This window comes from Vombatus ursinus, unplaced genomic scaffold, assembly GCF_900497805.2.
Source record: "Vombatus ursinus unplaced genomic scaffold, bare-nosed wombat genome assembly UNPS02014812.1, whole genome shotgun sequence".
Lineage (NCBI taxonomy): Eukaryota > Metazoa > Chordata > Mammalia > Diprotodontia > Vombatidae > Vombatus > Vombatus ursinus.
The window spans coordinates 48,853,178-48,871,367 of NW_020954590.1; the positions used below are offsets into that span (position 1 = coordinate 48,853,178).

At 39.2% G+C, this 18,190-nt stretch overlaps 1 protein-coding gene across 2 annotated transcripts in view; it reads left to right on the forward strand.

Moving 5' to 3' along the window:
* Positions 1-2,505: 2,505 nt before the first annotated feature.
* LOC114054081 (mitochondrial enolase superfamily member 1) overlaps positions 2,506-18,190 on the forward strand; it is a 44,811-nt gene continuing 29,126 nt past the window's right edge. The window contains exons 1-3 of one of the 2 annotated variants that reach the window (XM_027877183.1): positions 2,506-2,672; positions 7,705-7,813; positions 16,827-16,942. In XM_027877183.1, the coding sequence (XP_027732984.1) occupies positions 2,589-2,672; positions 7,705-7,813; positions 16,827-16,942 (309 nt within the window). In that variant the 5' untranslated portion in view covers positions 2,506-2,588. Of the gene's footprint in view, positions 2,673-7,704; positions 7,814-16,826; positions 16,943-18,190 lie in introns of those variants that run through there. The other variant, XM_027877184.1, reaches the window with a different exon arrangement.

Consider the following 18,190-nt stretch of genomic DNA (forward strand, 5'->3'; position numbering starts at 1 on the left):
TGGCCTTTTGTTATAGCCTACACCCAATCTCCCAATTCTGTTACCCTTAACCTAGTTTAGCCCTCCATTGTTTTACCTCCCTATGCCCCCAAGCCACTTCCCACCCTTAATCCTATCTAGGCTCCATTCTCCCTTGGCCAGGTGGTCCAGGGACCTGGAGTTCTATTACCTCATAGACTACTTGGCCACTCCTAGATCTCTCCCATAGTCTTTCTGTATATAAGATCCATCTTGTCTCTATTAAGATGCTCAGATTCTTATAATCTAGCCACTGTTCAGATTTTTACAATCTAGCCAATAGCTCACAGATGCTCAGATTTCTTAGCAGTCTGGCTAATATGGTGTATCTTTAATAAACCTTGTCTTTGGCTGAAAGAAGTCTTGGGTCGAATTCTTTCGGGCAGGACCCTCAAGTTGTGATCTTGGGATCCCAGCACCTCTAAACCTCAACAGCACCTCTGCAATTTATGGTCTTAGAGAGTCTGCTCACATCTATAAAACTAGCCATAATTTCCCACTTTCTCCACTACTTGAATGTCCCATGGGTATTTTGAACTCAATATATTTTAAATGAAATTCATATTTCCTCCCTAAGCCCACCCTCCCTTCCCAACTTCCCTATTTCGGTTGAGAGTATTATCATCCTTTTAGTTAAATAAATTTACAAGCTTGAAATCACTCTTGAATCATTCTTAATTCTGCCTCCTATACCTATTTCTAACTTAAAGTAGTTTAAGCAACAAAAAACTACAGTCAAAATCAGATAAGATTTGGAAACTTCTGGATTACCATATTCCAAAAGGCAAAAGGCATAGGCTTACAACCAAAAGTAACAACCTGCAGGGGGAATAAATTGGATCTTTAATGGAATAGAAAGTTTTTAAGTTTTATAGATTCTACTGCTATAACATCTCTTATATCTATTCCCTTTTCTCCACTCACATGACTACCATCTTACCTCAGGCTCTCATTAACCCTCCCTTGACCTATTACATTAACCTCTTATTTGGCCTCTTGTCCCCAAATTTTTCTTTCCAATTCATCCTTCATATAAGCTGCTGAAGTAATCTTCCCTAAGCAAAAGTCTTACCATGTCACCAACCTACTCATAAATCTTCAGTGGCTTCCTGTTGCCTTTTGGATAAAATAAAACTCCTTAAAGCCCTCCATAGTCTGGCTTCAACTTATCTTTCCAGACTTATTTGACATTTCTCTCCTTCATGCATTCTTGTGCCATCGGAACTGGCCTATTTGTTGTTCTACACACTCCACATTATAATCTCTACTTTTGCCTGAGCTGTCTTCTATGCTTGGAATCCACTCCATATTTCTACCTCTTAAAGTCGTTAGCTTTCTTTAAGGTTCAACTCAGCTACTGCCTCTTATAGAAGAAATTCCTGATACTCAATAAACATTTATTCATTTATTAAGCTCTATGTCTGAGGCATTATGCCAAGCGCTGGAATTACAAGACAGTCCCTGCTCTCACAGAGTTTAAAAATCACACACACACACACACACACACACACACACACACACACACACATATACTGAAAGGGGGGGGTGAGGTAGGGAAGACAGTGAAAGAGTGCCCAAAGCAGGGGCATAGTGGAAAACAGAAAGTCCCAAAGTCGTGCAGCAAGGTGAGAAATGAGGGGATATGTAAGCTGAACTCTCTCCTTAAATGGAGGTTTGGAGTTCCTACAGTAAGGGAGACCGAGGATAATGAAAAGGTCCAGCCAACACTGAGGCTGATTAGATTTTTCGGGTTGATGAGATTATCCCATTAGTGAGCTTTCTGGGGCGTGAAGGAGAGGTCAAACAAGTTCCAAAATAGTGAAGTCAGGTGAGAAACGAGGATCCTATTCTCAGCAGCGGGGTCTCTCCATCCTCAAATAATTTTGTACACATTTCTCTTTAAGGATTGTATTCCCTCAGTACAATTTAAGCTCTTTGAGGGTAGGGACTATTTTTTGTTTTGTTTTGTTTTGCTTTTACTTTGAATACCCAGTGCCTAGCAGAGTGTCTTACACCTACTTAATAAGTGCTAGTCAATAGATGAAAATAATTTGCAAAATTACTGCAAAATGAACTAGGAATGACTGAAAAAAAAAACCTCAATGTATTAACTCTTCAGGGATATGACATGCATTTAAATGGAAGACAAAACTCACTGAGCCAAGGGTATGACTATCTTTGCAACTTTAAGCATCATTGAAGATCGGGACTGGAGAGCTCGAGTAGGGAAATGAAGCTTTCTGACCACAAGGAAGTAGCAGGTGGCACGTTTCCAACTCTGTGGGTAATAGAACTACATTTCCCATATACTTGTGAGCCGACAACTCCCATCATGCTTCTGGCTATTTCATAATAATCTATTCTGTACTATATACAATGGAGAAATGGAAAAGGGAGGGGACAGAACAACGTGGGCGGTGCGAAGATGGACAGTGCTCCAACCAATCAACCCCGGTGAGCCCTCCTTTCCCGGGGTTATAAATTGGACAAGGCCTGGAGTTTCCTCCCCGCCCCCTCTCCGGGAATTGTACTTCTCCAGTGTACCCCGAGAAGAGCTGAACTGAAGCAAGATGGTTGGGGGCCGTATCACCAGGATGTCTGTCTACGATGTGCGTTTCCCGACCTCTCTTGGAGGCCACGGGTCCGATGCCATGGTAAGAGTGAGCTCCAAGTCCTGAGCCCGTGAGCTTCTAGCCCGAGTCATTAGCGAAGGCCGTCCGTATCCCAGCGAGGAAGATCGCGAAGCGAAGTTGGAAACACGCGGAGACTTTGACCCGCGTGGTTCCACCCTGGTTGGAGTCGCGGGAGCGGGATGCGGGGGTAGGGCGTAGCGCGGCACTGACAGCCAGACCCCAGCTACGTTCTCTAAGTAGTTTACCACCTTTATGGTGGTTATGGTGAAGTTTCTCAGCTGCAGTTGTCCAACTTTCAGGAACTTCTGGGCGCAATTTTTTCCAAGACTAGTCTAAATCCCTGCTATACCTGACCCACTAAGTGGTCGGCCGGTCGGCAAACCTCTCCTTAAATATCCGCTGGCGCAGTGTGCGGGCCATTTCACTTGGGACAACTGTCAGCAAGTTTTTCCTTATATTGAATCAAAATACATGACCCTAGCTTCCTTCGAAAAATGAATTATCATATTTTACTATATCTCTAATTTTAGTGATATAGGGAACTCCCAATGAGGAACCTTCTACCAATGCAATTCAGCAACAGTTGCAACTTAAGAGTTTAGAGAGTTGCCTGGGTGCAAAAAGGCTTACCGTGATCTCACGTAGCTGACACGACGTGTCAGAGAGAGTCTTAAACACAGGTCTTCCTTACTCTGTGGACAACTCTCTACCTTCACGGCCACAATGGCTCTACTTAAAAATGTGAATAAAATATAAAAAGGGGAGGGGGAGGAAGGGCCCTTACTAGATGATTTTTTTTTAAAGTAGAAAAAAAAATGTGAAGGGCTGCCTCTAAGAACGTTAATGTAGCGTTTTAAAGCTGGAAGGGATTTGGGAGGTCATTTAGTTCAGTTTCATTTGAGGATGAGGAATCTGAATCCCAAAGATGGATAACTTGTCCAAAATCCCACACCTAGTCTTCGATATTTTTTCAAACATACACGTGGTTTTTGTTTATTTTGGGAGACTTTTAAAGAGCAGTATAGGATTTGGACCCTTTTTTCCTAACTAGTTGATTCAGATAGGTGTTGAGGCTTAGAGATACTGTAGAATTCAGACTATATGAATAGTAAGAGCCTTTACAATTCTGACGTTCTGTGACAGTAAAGTCTAGTCCAAACTCCTCTATTTGCTGATGAGAAAAGCCTGAGAGATTTACAGGACTTGCCCCGGGTCACACAGAATTACAGTATATAGAGGTAAGAAAGTGGTGGTGGTGTGGTGGTGGTGGTGGTGTTTTTTTAGTCCCAAGAATATTTATAGGGTGTGGAAAATGAGCTTGTAGATAGATGGAAGGTGTAGGATGTAGGAGAGATGGAAGATGGAGAAGACATTATTGGGGAGACAAGATCCCTAAGCAGATCTGGAGGGAATGACATCAAGGGTACAAGAAATGAGGTTAGCTTGGCAAGGAAATGGGCATTTCATCCTCGAGTCCTAGCATCTTAAACATACTAGCGAAGGAGGTTAGTATGGGTTATAGTTAGTAAGTTGAATAGGAGCAGAATCTAAGTTTTCTTACTCTTACTCCAGAGGGTAAAAAGCATCAAACCTTACCCACTCCCTTGTCTCCCTCCCCCCTTTTAAAATATTTGACTTAAAAATCCCAGGTTTTCACATCTTTTTTTCTTTAAAATGTGTAGAATGTTGCTAAAAGATATTTTTCTCCTGTAATTGTTACAAATTAAATTATTAACAACCAAAATTTAAAAATTTTAAAATCAATTAATGGACCTCACAGGGTACAATGTAAACAGCACTGGATGCAAGGCCAGAAAGTCTGGATTCTAGGGTCACATAGTGTAACCTTGGATGTGACACAGTTTCTTTATCCATAAAATGAGGGAGGTGCTGTATTTGGCCTTTTGACTCTTAATATTCAATAATCCCTTTTTTTAAAAAATCTCCCTTGGGCAAGTCACTTAACCCCAACTGCCTTTTAAAAAAAACCAATCTCTATAGGGTATATGCCTAGTTATGGTATCCCTGGATAAAAGGGAATATACAGTTTAGTAACTTTTGGGGGATAGTACTAGTTTGCTTTCCAGTATGGCTAGACCTATTCACCTTGCTTCCAACATCCTTAGTGTCTTCTCATAGAATTTCTAATAATTATCACTTTACTTTTTTGTCATCTTTGCCAAGGTGTGTGAGGTAGAAGCTCAGAGTTGATTTTACTTGCATCTGTCTATCTTACTGTTGGTGTTTTGAAGTGTTTTTTAATATAGTTGTTCATAGCTTGCCTTTCCACAAGCTGAACAACCTGTTCAAATCCTTTGGTCATTTTATCTCTTAGTGAATGGCTCTTGTTCTTACCTATGTGAATCAATAGCAATCTATCTCATAGGATGCCATTGTCAGAGAAGTTTGATGCAAAACTAAATCCTTTTTAATTTTAAGGCATTGACTTTGCATGTGTGAAACTTTTTTCCATTTTATGTAATCAGAGTTATCCATTTTCTCTTATTAATCCTCTCTATCCTTTATTTGGTCAAGAATTCTTCCTCTACCTGTAGTCATGAAAGATCTCCTTTCCTACTCCTCTAATTTATGACATTACCCTTTATATCTAAGCCGTGAATCAACCTAAACTATGAGCTAAGGAGGTTTGGGTTGCAAGTCATTAGGGTTTTCTGGTGGACCCAGGTAGCTCCATTTAAAACACAATGGGCTTCTAAAAGCCTGTCTTTTCATAGCTATATTTCAAGAAATCAAAAATGAATTGTACTGGGTTTAAGTTTAAAGCTCAGAGTTTTGATTTGAATTTCTTTTTCAGTAAGGTCTCTTACATTTCTTACAAGCACAATGCAGCCTAATTAACTTTCATGCTCCTTGAGTTACTTATTATTTTGCTTCTTCCAGGATTATGGCGTTTTAAAAATCTGCAGCAGCTATATAGATTACCAGGAGAGTTTTGGCTCTTAAAGAGACAGGATTTTGAAGCATTGAACTAGTTGAGATAATTGGAAGCATAGGTTGACCAACTCTTCCCAAGGTCCATCCAGCCTTATTTCTTCCACTACTCAATTTGGGGTCAGCCAAATTTTTTGTTTGTTTTGGAGGCAGTGGGGGTCAAATGACTTGCCCAGGGTCACACAGTTAGTTAACTAGTAAGTGTCTGAGGCTGGATTTGAACTCAGATCCTCCTGACTCCAGGGCAGGTTCTCTATTCATTATACCACGTAGCTGCCCCTAGCCAATTGTTTATCTGCAGCACCCATGCAGTCCCTGGCCACATTATCAGTGAACTAATTTGACAGACTGTTATAGCCTGAGCAACTTATATTTTTCATTCACTTTTTTCATCTACAGAAGAACAGACATTTGCATTTATTGAGAATTTCATTAAGATTACTTAATAGCATTTTAGAGCTTGATATATAATTTGTACAATGTCATGCAAAATATAGCATTTGGAGAGGCTGCATCAACAGGTGGGACATTCCCAGCCAGGATATCTTTTTTTTTGAAAAGAAAATAAACATACACTTACAGGAGAATGACACTGATTATAGGACACATAAGTTTTATACAAATTAGATCTTGGGGAATAAAATGGCTATATACATATGTTTTTGTACTGATGCAATATGGTGCTTAAATCATTCGTGTTCTGTGTCTTGTATTATTTTTTGCATTTTAGATGTTAATCTTTACTCCCTCTGTAGATGGTAATCTCCTTAAGGCAGGAGTTCTTAAGCTTTTTGTATGTTATAGACTCCTTAAGTGGTCTGGTGAGGTCTATTGACACTATCTCAGTGTTTTTAATTTAAATGCATAAAATAAAAGACAAGGATTAAAAAGGAAACCAGTTATATTGAAATAGTTTTCAAAATATTTACAAAACAAATTCAAAGTTCAGAACCTCTGTTAAGGCCAGGGACTATATAATACACAGGACTTCTCTACCACCACCACCATCTCCCTTCACCTTTCCCATTGTCTTTGGGTAGTGTTACGCATACTTTATTACCCATTCTATGCAATCTGTGTTGGTTTTACTCATTGGTAATCAATGCAGCAGTCCTTGGGGCAGCTTAAGTGGAGCAGTGGATAGAATGCTGGACCTGGGGTCAGAAAGACTCATCTTCATGAGTTTAAAACTGGCTTCAGACATTTATTAGTTGTGTGACCCTGGGCAAGTCATTTAACCCTATTGGTGTCAGTTTCTCATCTGTAAAGTGGTCTAGAGAAGGAATGGCAAACCACTCCAATATCTTTGTCAAGAAAACTCCAAATGGGGTCACAAAGAATCAAGCATGGCTAAAAACAATAACAAAGCACCAGGCCTTGGGGAGTTGAATTGCATGAGAGCTTCAGCTCTCTGCATGTTTTCCTTCCCAATCTCACTTGGCTTCTGACAGCTTCCAGAGCTTTCAGAAACTTGTTTGTGTGGGGTAGTGTACTCAAAGAACTGAGGAAGGAAATAGATAGCCATAGTCAGACATGAGCAAACATTCATGGGTGTAAAATCAACTGGAATGCCATTATATTTGGAATTTGACAACTGAATTGATCAATATAAAATAAATTCCCTCACTTGATTTTATTAGTGTGGCTACTGTCTCCTTAGAAGGTCATTCTTCTCGGCCCCTCCCCCCCAACTTATTAAAATGTTTTCATGAATTGTTGTCGCCAAAAAAAAAAATCTGTCACATGGTGGCCGGGCTCCCTTGGGTAATGAGCTTCTCTTAATTGAATCGGGCTGGTCCTCTGATAATATTTACTTCCTGGTGGGATGCTTACTCAAAGCCTTCATCACTGTGTAAGACCCAGCAGAGGCAGCGTCCACAGCATGACCTCTGTGATCCCAGGTTCATCTGGAATGTAGAGACAGCAGGTAGGACTGATGGAGGACTTTCATTCTTACCCTCTTTATTGTTCACTTCATCACCAACAGTTTACTCAAATTAATCTGTTATGCTAGCTCTTACTTATTGTTCGTGACTTCTATTTACCTAAGATTACTAAAGTTTTTATTGGGGTGGGGGGGTATTGGAATGTTTCCATGCAGCACACTGACCCAGACTATTCTGCAGCCTATGTCGTAATAGAGACAGATGCAAAGAATGGACTCAAGGGATATGGAATCACCTTTACTTTGGGGAAAGGAACTGAAGTTGGTAAGTTGACTTTTCTTCAAGTATGGAAGTGTTTAGGCATCTTTCAGTTTTGTTCTTGTTTAAGCATGTTTTGACATTCTTAGAGCTTGAAATAAAAGAAAGTAAAGAGATACCTGTTTTTAATATAAGTGGGATGATTTTTTTTCAATTTTTTAACATTTTTATTTGAAGTTTTGAGTTCCAAATTCTAGCTCTCCCTCCCTCCCCTCCTCTTCCTCCTCTCTAAGACGGTAAGCGATCAGATACAGGTTATACATGTGCAATGATGTAAAACATTTCCATGTTAGTTATTTTGTACAAGAAGACTCAAAAGAAAAAAAAATGAATGAAAGAAAGTGAAAAATAGCATGCTTCAGTCTATATTCAATCAATATCAGTTCTTTCTGGGGCAGCTAGGTGGCGCAGTGGATAGAGCACCAGCCCTGAAGTCAGGAGGACCTGAGTTCAAATGCAGCCTCAGACCAAACACTTGACACTTACTAGCTGTGGGACCCTGGGCAAGTCACTTAACCCCAATTGCCTAAAAATAAAAAAAAAATAAATAAATAAAATTAAAAAAAATATATCAGCTCTTTCTCTGGAGGTGGATAGTATACTTCATCATTAGTCCTTTGGGATTATCTTGGATCGAGTGCAGTGATTTTTAAGGAAAATTGGCCATTCCCCTCCTCAGCCACCCACGAGTTGCTTCAAAACTGACCTTCCTGGGCCCATTTTCCCATTGCTTCCAATGAGGGTAACTTGAATAATAATTATTAACCAATTGTTTGATTTGAAATTCAGCTTAAGCAGTAAAGGTTATCATTTTAATATGTGGCCTAATCAACAGAGTACTGGACTTGGAAGTCAGGAAGATCTGAGTTCAAATCCTGCCTTATGCCAGCTGTGTGACCCTGGGCAAATCACTTAACTCTGTCAGCCTCAGTTTCCTCAGTTGTAAAAGTAGGGATAATAATAGCAACTACCTTACATTATTGTTGTGAGGATTAAATGAGATGATATTTGTAAAGTGCTTTAGGAACCTTAAAGCATTCTATAAATGTAGCTATTGTTGTTTTTGTTATAGGAGCATTTACTTTCTTTTAAAATTATTTCATACCAGAATAAAGTTCACGTCCACCGATTCTAGGACTTGTTCTCAGAATCCTAGACCTGGAAGGAACATCAAATTTCCTCATCTCTAAATTAAAGGGGTTGGACTAAAATGCCTTTCTCATCAATGCTCCTGAGCCCTAAAAAAATGAGTACAGGTCCTTCTACAAAATGAGGCAATTGTGAACCATCTCGTTTCTCTCTACTTAAGCCTCTGTTCCTTACATCTATGGCACATATTAGTTCATCAGAGTAGAACAGTATCATCGTAGAATCATGGAATGCTTTAGACTGGAAGGGATCCTTGGATCCTCCCAAATCCCTCATTTTACAAATGAGGAAACCAAGTCACCTAGTGGTCACTGAGTGGTGGAGCTGGATAGAACCCCAGGTCTCCTCAGTTACACCACAGGGCTCTGTCCATACAGACCAATTGTTGGAAAGGAATGAGCAATTTACTACAGTATCTGGTATGTCTGTTAACCGCCTGAAACTGTAAATGTAGTTTCCAAAGTGGCCTGACTTGAAACCACAAAGCAGTAAACGGGGTTAACCTCAGACAAAATTCTGAAGTAGCCAAATACTTTCTGTGTCCTTTTCTCCTAAATATCTAATTCCCTAGTCCTTTCTTTCCCCCTCTTAAAAATCTGCTTTCAGGAAAGTATATGACGTCAGAGGGTTTTTGAAGTGAAAGGATAAGCCAGATAACCACATGAGAGACTAGATCTTATCTTTGAATCAGTCAGCAGCATTTATTGAGTGTCTCATCTATGCCAGACACCACTGACAGACCCTGAGGAAACAAAGAAAGAATGAAACAGTCCCTGTGTGAAGGGAGCTTACCTTCTAATGGGAAAGATAACAAGTGCATGTCAGTATAGAGAGTCTAAATACAAAGTGTGTAAGTACAAGTGTATGCGTACGAGGGAGTTTGGGCAGGAAAGCGAGATAGCCTTTGCAAGGCTCAGGAAAGGCTTCAGGCAGAAGATGGTGCCTGCGTTGCATCTCAGAGGAAGAGAGGGACTCCCGCTGTATGAATCAGAAGTAAGGGAGTGCCCTTTGAGCCTACAAAATGCCAATTCAGCTCCATTGCAAAACTAAGGTTATCTTTATTCGGTTCTATCAAACATAGTATACAGGGTTAGATTAACCTTTTTTGTTTCTTGGATCCTGTTGGCTGTTTGCTAAAGCCTAGGGCTCCTTTCCCACAATAATGTTTTGAAATGCATAAAATACATAGGGTTATAATGGAACTAATTGTATTAAAATACAATTACCAAAATATTTTTTAAAAATAAATTCATGGGCCTCAAGTTAGGACCCTTGGTTTAACGCTTGTGTTTGTGCTAAGAACAAGGATACCTTGTATCACTTAGGAGTCCTTTTTTTTTTTTTTTTTTGAAGGCAGTCAGCATTAAGTGACTTGCCCAGGGTCATATAGCTAGTATCTGAAGCCACATTTGAACTCAGATCCTCCTGACTCTAGGCAAGTCTTTTCTTATATTCATTGTGGATGTGCTACATAATCTCACATAATAACTGACTTTATAAGGTACTTTAAAGTCCTCAAAGAGTGCTTTGCATTTATTATCACATTTGAGCTTTGTTACAACCTTGTGAGTATGTAATATTTTCCCTATTTTACACATGAAGAAACTGAGGCTCAGATCTTAGGATTGTAGTGGTAGGAGGGACTTCAAAGGCTGTATAATCATTTCATTTTACAGATAAAGAAACTGAGGCCCAGGGAGATTATTGCCCAAAGTCACACAGCTAGAAAATATCATAAGGCAGAATTTGAACCCAGATCATCTTGACTCCAACCCCAGCACTCTATCCTCTATGCCATTTTGCTCAGATAATGTGATATCATTCTAATCATTTTAATTAAAGTTTTTATTTCATCTTGATTCCATTCTCCGCATCTCCTTAGGATTGTTTGTTTTAAGTGGGGTTTGGCTTTATTTCTTTGCTAATGTTGGAAGATGGTGTTCATAAACAAATGTCTTCAAGCTCTGCCTTTTAGTTAAAAGTGGTAGAATATTTGGCTTTTATAATTCCTACTGGAAATCATTTAATACTAGTAAAGCTAGTGTTCACTTCTAGGATCTTTTTGAAATGCCTTAGGCATTGGCCTTTCATATGTTTTTATAATTAGTGGAATGGTTGAATTTAAGGGAATTCTTTTTTAACTTGGCATGTTGAAAATACTAATTAAGTACATGGTTTCTTTTTGGAGCTCAGTGTTCTGAATCCTTAGTTAAATTCTTTGGACTTTAGATGTAAACACTTTAACTAAGCTTCTCAATGCCACTTACACTAGCTTATGCAGCTAATTTTCATAATTTACAGATTGCTGATCCTCAAATTTATGGCAGCCATTCTGAATGGTACTATGCAGTGTCAGGATTGAACCTGCTACCTATTGAATTCCTGTAGAAATTAATCAAAAATATAATGTGGTGTAGTGGGAAAAAACATGGTAAAAGTGACAGATAACTTGGACTGGAATCCCGTTTTTTCTATTTACTACCAATTCCACTCAAGGCAAGTCACTTCACCCCAGTGGGCCATAGTTTCCTCATCTGAAAAATTAGGGGATTGCACTAGATTAACTGCTTCCTTTCACACCTAAGTCCTATTAGGGACATGTGATCTCCAGTCATTAACAAGAAAGAGTACATAGATATATATCTTTCTGATCCGTTATTCAGTTGACTATTTACTCACTGTATGACCATGTTCACGTGGGTTGTTCTTTCTGGGTCTTAGCTTCCTGATTCTAAAATAACAAGTTGGATACAATGGCCCCTAGCCCCTTCCTGCTCTAAATCTATGATTCTGTGGTCAGGGGAACATTGTACATAGAGATTGTCCAGATTTTAACAAAGCATTTGACAATAGTAGTGATAATAATAATAATGATAATATTAATAATAATAACTGACATTTATATAATTAATGTTGGCAAAATACTTTTACATATATCATCTCTTTTAAGCCTTAAAAAAATCCTGTGAAGTAGGTACCATAGATATTATTTTTTTTTTAAACAGATGATGAATTTGAGGAACAGGGACGTTAAGTGATTTGGCCTGGTCAGACCATATGTAGAGTATTATGTTCATTTTTTAGCATCACATGTTAGGAAAGATGTTGATAAGCCAGAGTGCATTCAGAAGATGGTATAAGGCCTACTTGTTGTTCAGTGATTTTTAGTTGTGTCCAACTCTTTGTGACCCCATTTGGGGTTTTCTTGGCAAAAATACTGGAGTGTTTTGCTATTTCTTTCTCCAGCTCCTTTTACAGATGAGGAAACTGAGCCAAAAGGGCTTAAGTGACTTGTGCAGGGTCACATAGCTAGTAAGTATCTGAGGCCAGATTTGAATTCTGGTCTTCTTGACTTCAGGCCCTGGCACTCTATCCCCGGACCACCTAACTCCCTAGAGAATCTTCCATATGAGGATCGGTTGCAGGAACTGATGATCGTTAGCTAGGTGTAGAGAAGGGAAGGAGGGGAAGAGATATGATAATTGTCTTCAAGTGTCTGAATGGCTGTCCTTTAGAAGAGGGATTACACATGTTATGTTTGACCCAGAAGGCAGAAATAAGAGTAATAATGGGTGTAAGCCACAGAGGCCAATTTCAGCTGGATGTCGGGCAGGATCTTCTAACAATCAGAAGTTTCCCAAAAGGGAATGGGCTGCCCCAGGAGACAGTAGACTCCTTCAGACAAAGGATAGGTGACCATTTGTTTTTCGGATATGTTGTAAAGGGTTTACCTGTTAAAATATAGGATGGACTCTTAAAAGTCTAAGGTGCCAAGTTTTGGGGCAGGCAGAGGTCATGGGAACTTAGGCACCATGGTATAGTAAAAGGAACATTGGATTTGAAGTCAAGAAGAACTGGGTTCAAATGCTCTGATGCTTGTTACCTGTAGCCTCAGTGTTCTCATCAGTAAAATGCCCTTTGACCTATGGCTCTGCCCTTGAAGTCATCCCCTTTATTTATTCATTAGGCACTAGGAGTGAGAAACAGTACTGCTGATCACACTGCTAATTATAACATGTTTGTATGGCCCTTGGCTGTTCACAAAAGATTTTCATCAAAACAACCCTGATAAGATGTCTTAGAATGAACTAGGTTCCACATGTTCCTGGACCTGTCCCGTGATGTAAGTTAAGCCTCTTTAACTTCACGACTGCAAAACCTTTTTGTTGTAGCCAGTGTTGAGAAAAGTACAGACAAATCCACAAAGATTGAGTAAGACTGAGCTCATCAAAGATAGTGACAATTTCGTAGCTTCATGCCTGGCCTTTGGAACCATTACCTGTGAGATAGATAACCAAGGCTTTGGACTGCTCATTTCAGATATTTTGCTGATTTTCTCTTCATTCCTTTGGCTGAAAACTCGTTTGGGGATTTAACCGAGACTTCTCTCTGAACATGGCCAGACAGCTTAGCCTTCACCTAATGTTGCCCATTGGCTTAAAGTTTTAAGATAGATATCCAACCTTGGATCACATGCTCTAGCTCCTGACTTTGGGACCTTGAAGAACACCTCCCAACCTCACCCCCAACTTTCCCACCTGCCTCCTGTGCCAAGAAGGCAAAAATAGATTTCTTTCTTAGTATTTTTTAAATAAATGTGGTTTTTTTTTTTTTTTGGTAGTAAAGTTTTTGTTTCTGCCTTCCTGAGGCCACAACATGGCAGAACCCATTTGAATCTGACCACACAGGTCAAGTGATTCATAGTGGTCTCGTTAAATGTGTTATACTGATGAGACCTCATACATTCGAGATGAAACATGTCCGTTGGGGTTTTTTTAATATTTAAAGCTACTTCACTCAGCTTGCTTAGTATTTCTATAACCACATGATTCAGAAAAGAGAAAAAAATGTTCTACTTTTCCCCAGTTCAATTAGAACTTTTAAAAACATGCGTATGTAAAAAGACAAATTCCTCCCACTGGCTAAAACATAGCTACCAGAACAGCACTCAGATGAGGCTGGGAACAGCAGGGAGCAACAAAGCCACATGCTCAGTGGAGATATTACAGGAGTGTTAGAAGTAACACTGTAATTAATTAACTTTAATTAATTTTTAGAGTGTTCCCAGCCATTCATGGGTTAACGTACATGTGTCTAAGCATCATACGCATGCAAAGTATACTTTAATACTTTAAGGATATGTACTTTCATTGTTGTGAGTCCTCCCTCTACAATGGCCTTAGAGAGTTAATGTGACCGAAAAATCCGTCACCCTGAGACCAACTTCTTGCTGAGCCTCCCCAAACTTACCCAGTCCTTGAAAAATATTTTTTACCATTATGTCCCAGGGCCCATATTCCAAGCCTGTCTAGGTTGGTTGGACCTGCCAGAGCCAGCACTCTGCTAGGATTATCTTCCAAGAACCCAAGGTTCTCCATATCATTATGAGTTATTTGGAGTAGGACTTTAGTGAAATACAGCTAGGTCTCGATTAATGAAAATAATGAATCCATATAGTCAGATTTTCACTATTCAAAGTTATATAACTATGTAAAAATGGCCATTTGTTCCAGCCCCATTGTAAACATTCACTGTGAATTTGAACAATAGGACCACCTCATGGGATTCATTATTCCAACTAATTGAGACCTAGCTATATATTGTCAGGGAATTTTTTCCACCTCTTAGGAACAGCATACCCATCAATGGAACACTGGTGAGTGTGGGTCAAAAATAGGAGACCAAAATAAAAGCAGAGAGATTTATTAGCATGCCAAGGAAACTACTGATAGCAGCTTCAACTTCCTGCAAGTGCAGATTTAGTTTTTATAACTTTTCAGTTCTGCTTAGAGTATGTAGCCAATCAGCAGCATTCTGCAGCAACTTAGGAGAGATAAATAACACCTTTTACAGGAGAGGGACAAGGAGAGAAAGAAGGAATCATTTAAGGGAAAAAAGGGGAACTTCTGGGGGGATATTTGTCATGCATCTGGTAGGGTTTATCAGAAGGAGAAAATATTCCCTGTTCAAGGGCTGGAGACAAGGGGAGGTGGCAAAATAGTTTTACAATTGTGAAAAGGATCCTTTTAGACAAAACTTCAGAGTTGAGGTCACTGTTTAAGCAAGTCTACAGGTGTCTCTTATCCAAGGACAACAAATACTTGTTAGAACAGTGGATGAGACTATTCTCCTTACTTTCCACTATTAGGCCACCAGATGATTGGAGGATGTCTACATTTTTAATCTGTCAAGATTTAAGATGATCGTGGTCCCCATTCTCCATCCCCATCACAATATGTATTATAGTATATTGTTGCTATGGTCCCAAAGTATCAAATTGCTGCAGTTTTTAAGATCCGATTCTCACAACTTCAGTAATTAAAATCCACGTTCTTTATTAGTCTAATTGCAGAATATAATCGAAAAATACAGTTACATAGTCAGGGTATATCACAGCATCCAGGATGTTATGGGGATACTTTTGGGTTTTCTCATTACCATGTGACCTGCTGATCAAGGTATGGTCAGTGATTCATAGTATTGATCCAAGTCAAGGGCCCAAAGTTTAATGTGGCTTAGAGTGTAATGTACCATAAGTTATCGCTCTTTTCTTCAAATTCCTTTTATATACAAGGACACAAATTCCTTTTGAAAAGAGTGCCATAATTAGTGATTAACCATTGAGAAACAAACACCACATTTACCTTTCACTATTCTCCGGAAAAGCCATCATTCCTTCCACCATCCTGTAATGATTTATGATGATACACAAGTGACTTAACCTCCCAGAGCCACTGTTAATAACAATAATAAAAATGGTAATAACTGGCATTTGTATGATGCTTTCATATTTGCACAAACACTTTCCATATGTTATCTCTTTTGATTCTCACAGTGCCCAGTGAGTTAGATGTTATTATTAACCCCATCTTACAGATGAGAAAACTGAAGATGATGATTCTTAGAAAGGTCATGTGACTCCAGGCTCACATTTCTAGTAAGTAGAAGAGGGGGCGGGATTTGAACACAGGTGGTCTTAACTCCAAGTCCAGGGAACTATTCACTACACCATTAAGCTACCTGGGCTATCTACCCCACTGGGTCTATGTGAAGAAAGTACTTTGCAAACATTACAGCTATATTATCATTATTACTTAACATAGCAATAAATTAATCTTCTTTCATCAGTAAAAAGTGATTCTGGTTAGGTTCTAGATATAGAAACATTTTGATAGCAAGTATTTGTGTACTCAGAAGTAAGGTTGAATTTTAAAACAGTTTTCTGTCATTCAAACCCCCCTTTCCTCCAGTTACTCTGAACAGGTGACATTTAACTCTAGGTTTGGTCATTGGTCAAACACAAAAGGACAGGTAGGTTGTGCCGTGGATAGAACATCAGTCCTGGAGTTCAGAAAACCTGAGTTCAAATCTGGCCTCAGATACTTACTAGCTGTGCAACGCAGGGCAAGTCACTTAACCCTGTTTGCCTCAGTTTCCTCATCTGTAAAATGAGCTGGAGAAGGAAATGGCAAACCATTCCAGTATCTCTGCCAAGAAAACTCCAAGTAAGATCACAGAGAGTTGGATGTGACTAAACAATGACAAATATAAAAGGAAAGTAATTTAGGAACATCACAATTTAAACTTTCAAGGCCCTATTTCTGGCATTAAGTCCAATCAGGACGTTCATTTTCTCTACTAGAAATTACCTACACCATCACACATATTAAAGGATGTAATATTTTTGAGTTACTCATTTATTATAGTTGGAAAGAATCTATTTGGGGATCCTTTTTAAAATTTAAAACATTTTACAAAATACACAGATTGGCTTCAAGTTGTTGAGTTGATGAAGTATTTTCCTCGATATATTGGCTTACTGTGAAGAAAAAGCAAAACCAACAACCAAATGCTTAATTGTGTTTTACAGTGGTCTGTGCCGTAAAAGCACTTTCCCATCATGTGCTTAATAAAGACCTTGGAGATATTGTTAGAGACTTCAGAGGATTCTACAGGCAACTCACTAGTGATGGACAGCTCAGATGGGTAAGATGCTTATTTTAGGGAATGTTGATATGACTCATGGGTTAGCAAAGAAAATCTGAGGTGTGCAATGAACATAAGCAACTATAATAAAAATATTAAGTATACCTGACAGTGGGAAAACTCTTACAGAGGAAGACATCTATGATACAGACAAATTAAGATTTCAGGGGTTTGAACAAGGTATTTTTGAAGATAGCTGATAAGATTCTGTTCCCTGAACAAGCAACATTGATTGCCCTGACCCGCACTGGGAGCTCAGGGTGATCCTCGAAGAGGCCATTCCACCACCCTTTACTTGCCTAATCCCAGTGTTTTAGGGAAATTAGTCCAAGCTGAAGCCATGGGATTCTCTAAACATGTGGATGTTATAGCCAGGCTGGAAACAGAACCCCAAAGCCAGTAAGAGGAAAATATGTGTCATAGACTTTATCATGGAAAGAGATGCCATCTAGTGCCAACCTTTCATTTTCACAGATGAAAACAAAACAAGACCCAGCCTTAGAGAAGTCATGTGACTAAAGTCACTTAGGTTAGTAAGGAGCAGAGTTGAGTCCCAGGCTCTTTCTAGTACCTGGTGCTGCTAAAAGACATGAACAAGGCAGTGGAGGAACTTTTCAGAAGTTCCAGAAGTGGAGGTTGGGGCGGGATCGTATGTAGTTATGCTTTCACATTAGTGGATTAAGCTCAGTTAAATCTGAACTGATGTAGTCACTTTGTTAGAGGCAGCTGGAGAGGAGCAGAGCATAAAGCTTTGGATCTGAGGAATGACTGAGTTCAAATCCAGCCTCAGATACTTACTAGCTGTGTAACCCTGGGCAGGGTCACTTAGCTTCTGCCTCAGTTGCTTTTTCTGTAAAATGGAAATCATGGTAGCACTTACCTTTCCAGGGTTGTTGTGAGGAGAAAATGAGATAATTTGAGTAAAAAACTCTTTGCCAAACTTAAAGTACTATATAAATGCTTTTCTTCTATATGCCTTATTTGAAAAAAACAAAACAAAACACTATTCAGTTATGGGTTTATTGTTGTTCAGTCATTTCAGTTGCGTCTCACTCTTTGTGACCAGATTCGTGGTATTCTTGGCAAAGATTAGAGTGGTTTGCCATTTCCTTCTCCAGCTCATTTTACAAATGAGGAAACTGAGGCAAACAGGGTTGAGTGACTTGCTCACACAGCTTGTAAGTGTCTGAGGCTAGATTTGAACTCAGAAAGATGAGTTTATCTGACTCCAGGTCTGTGAGTTTATTA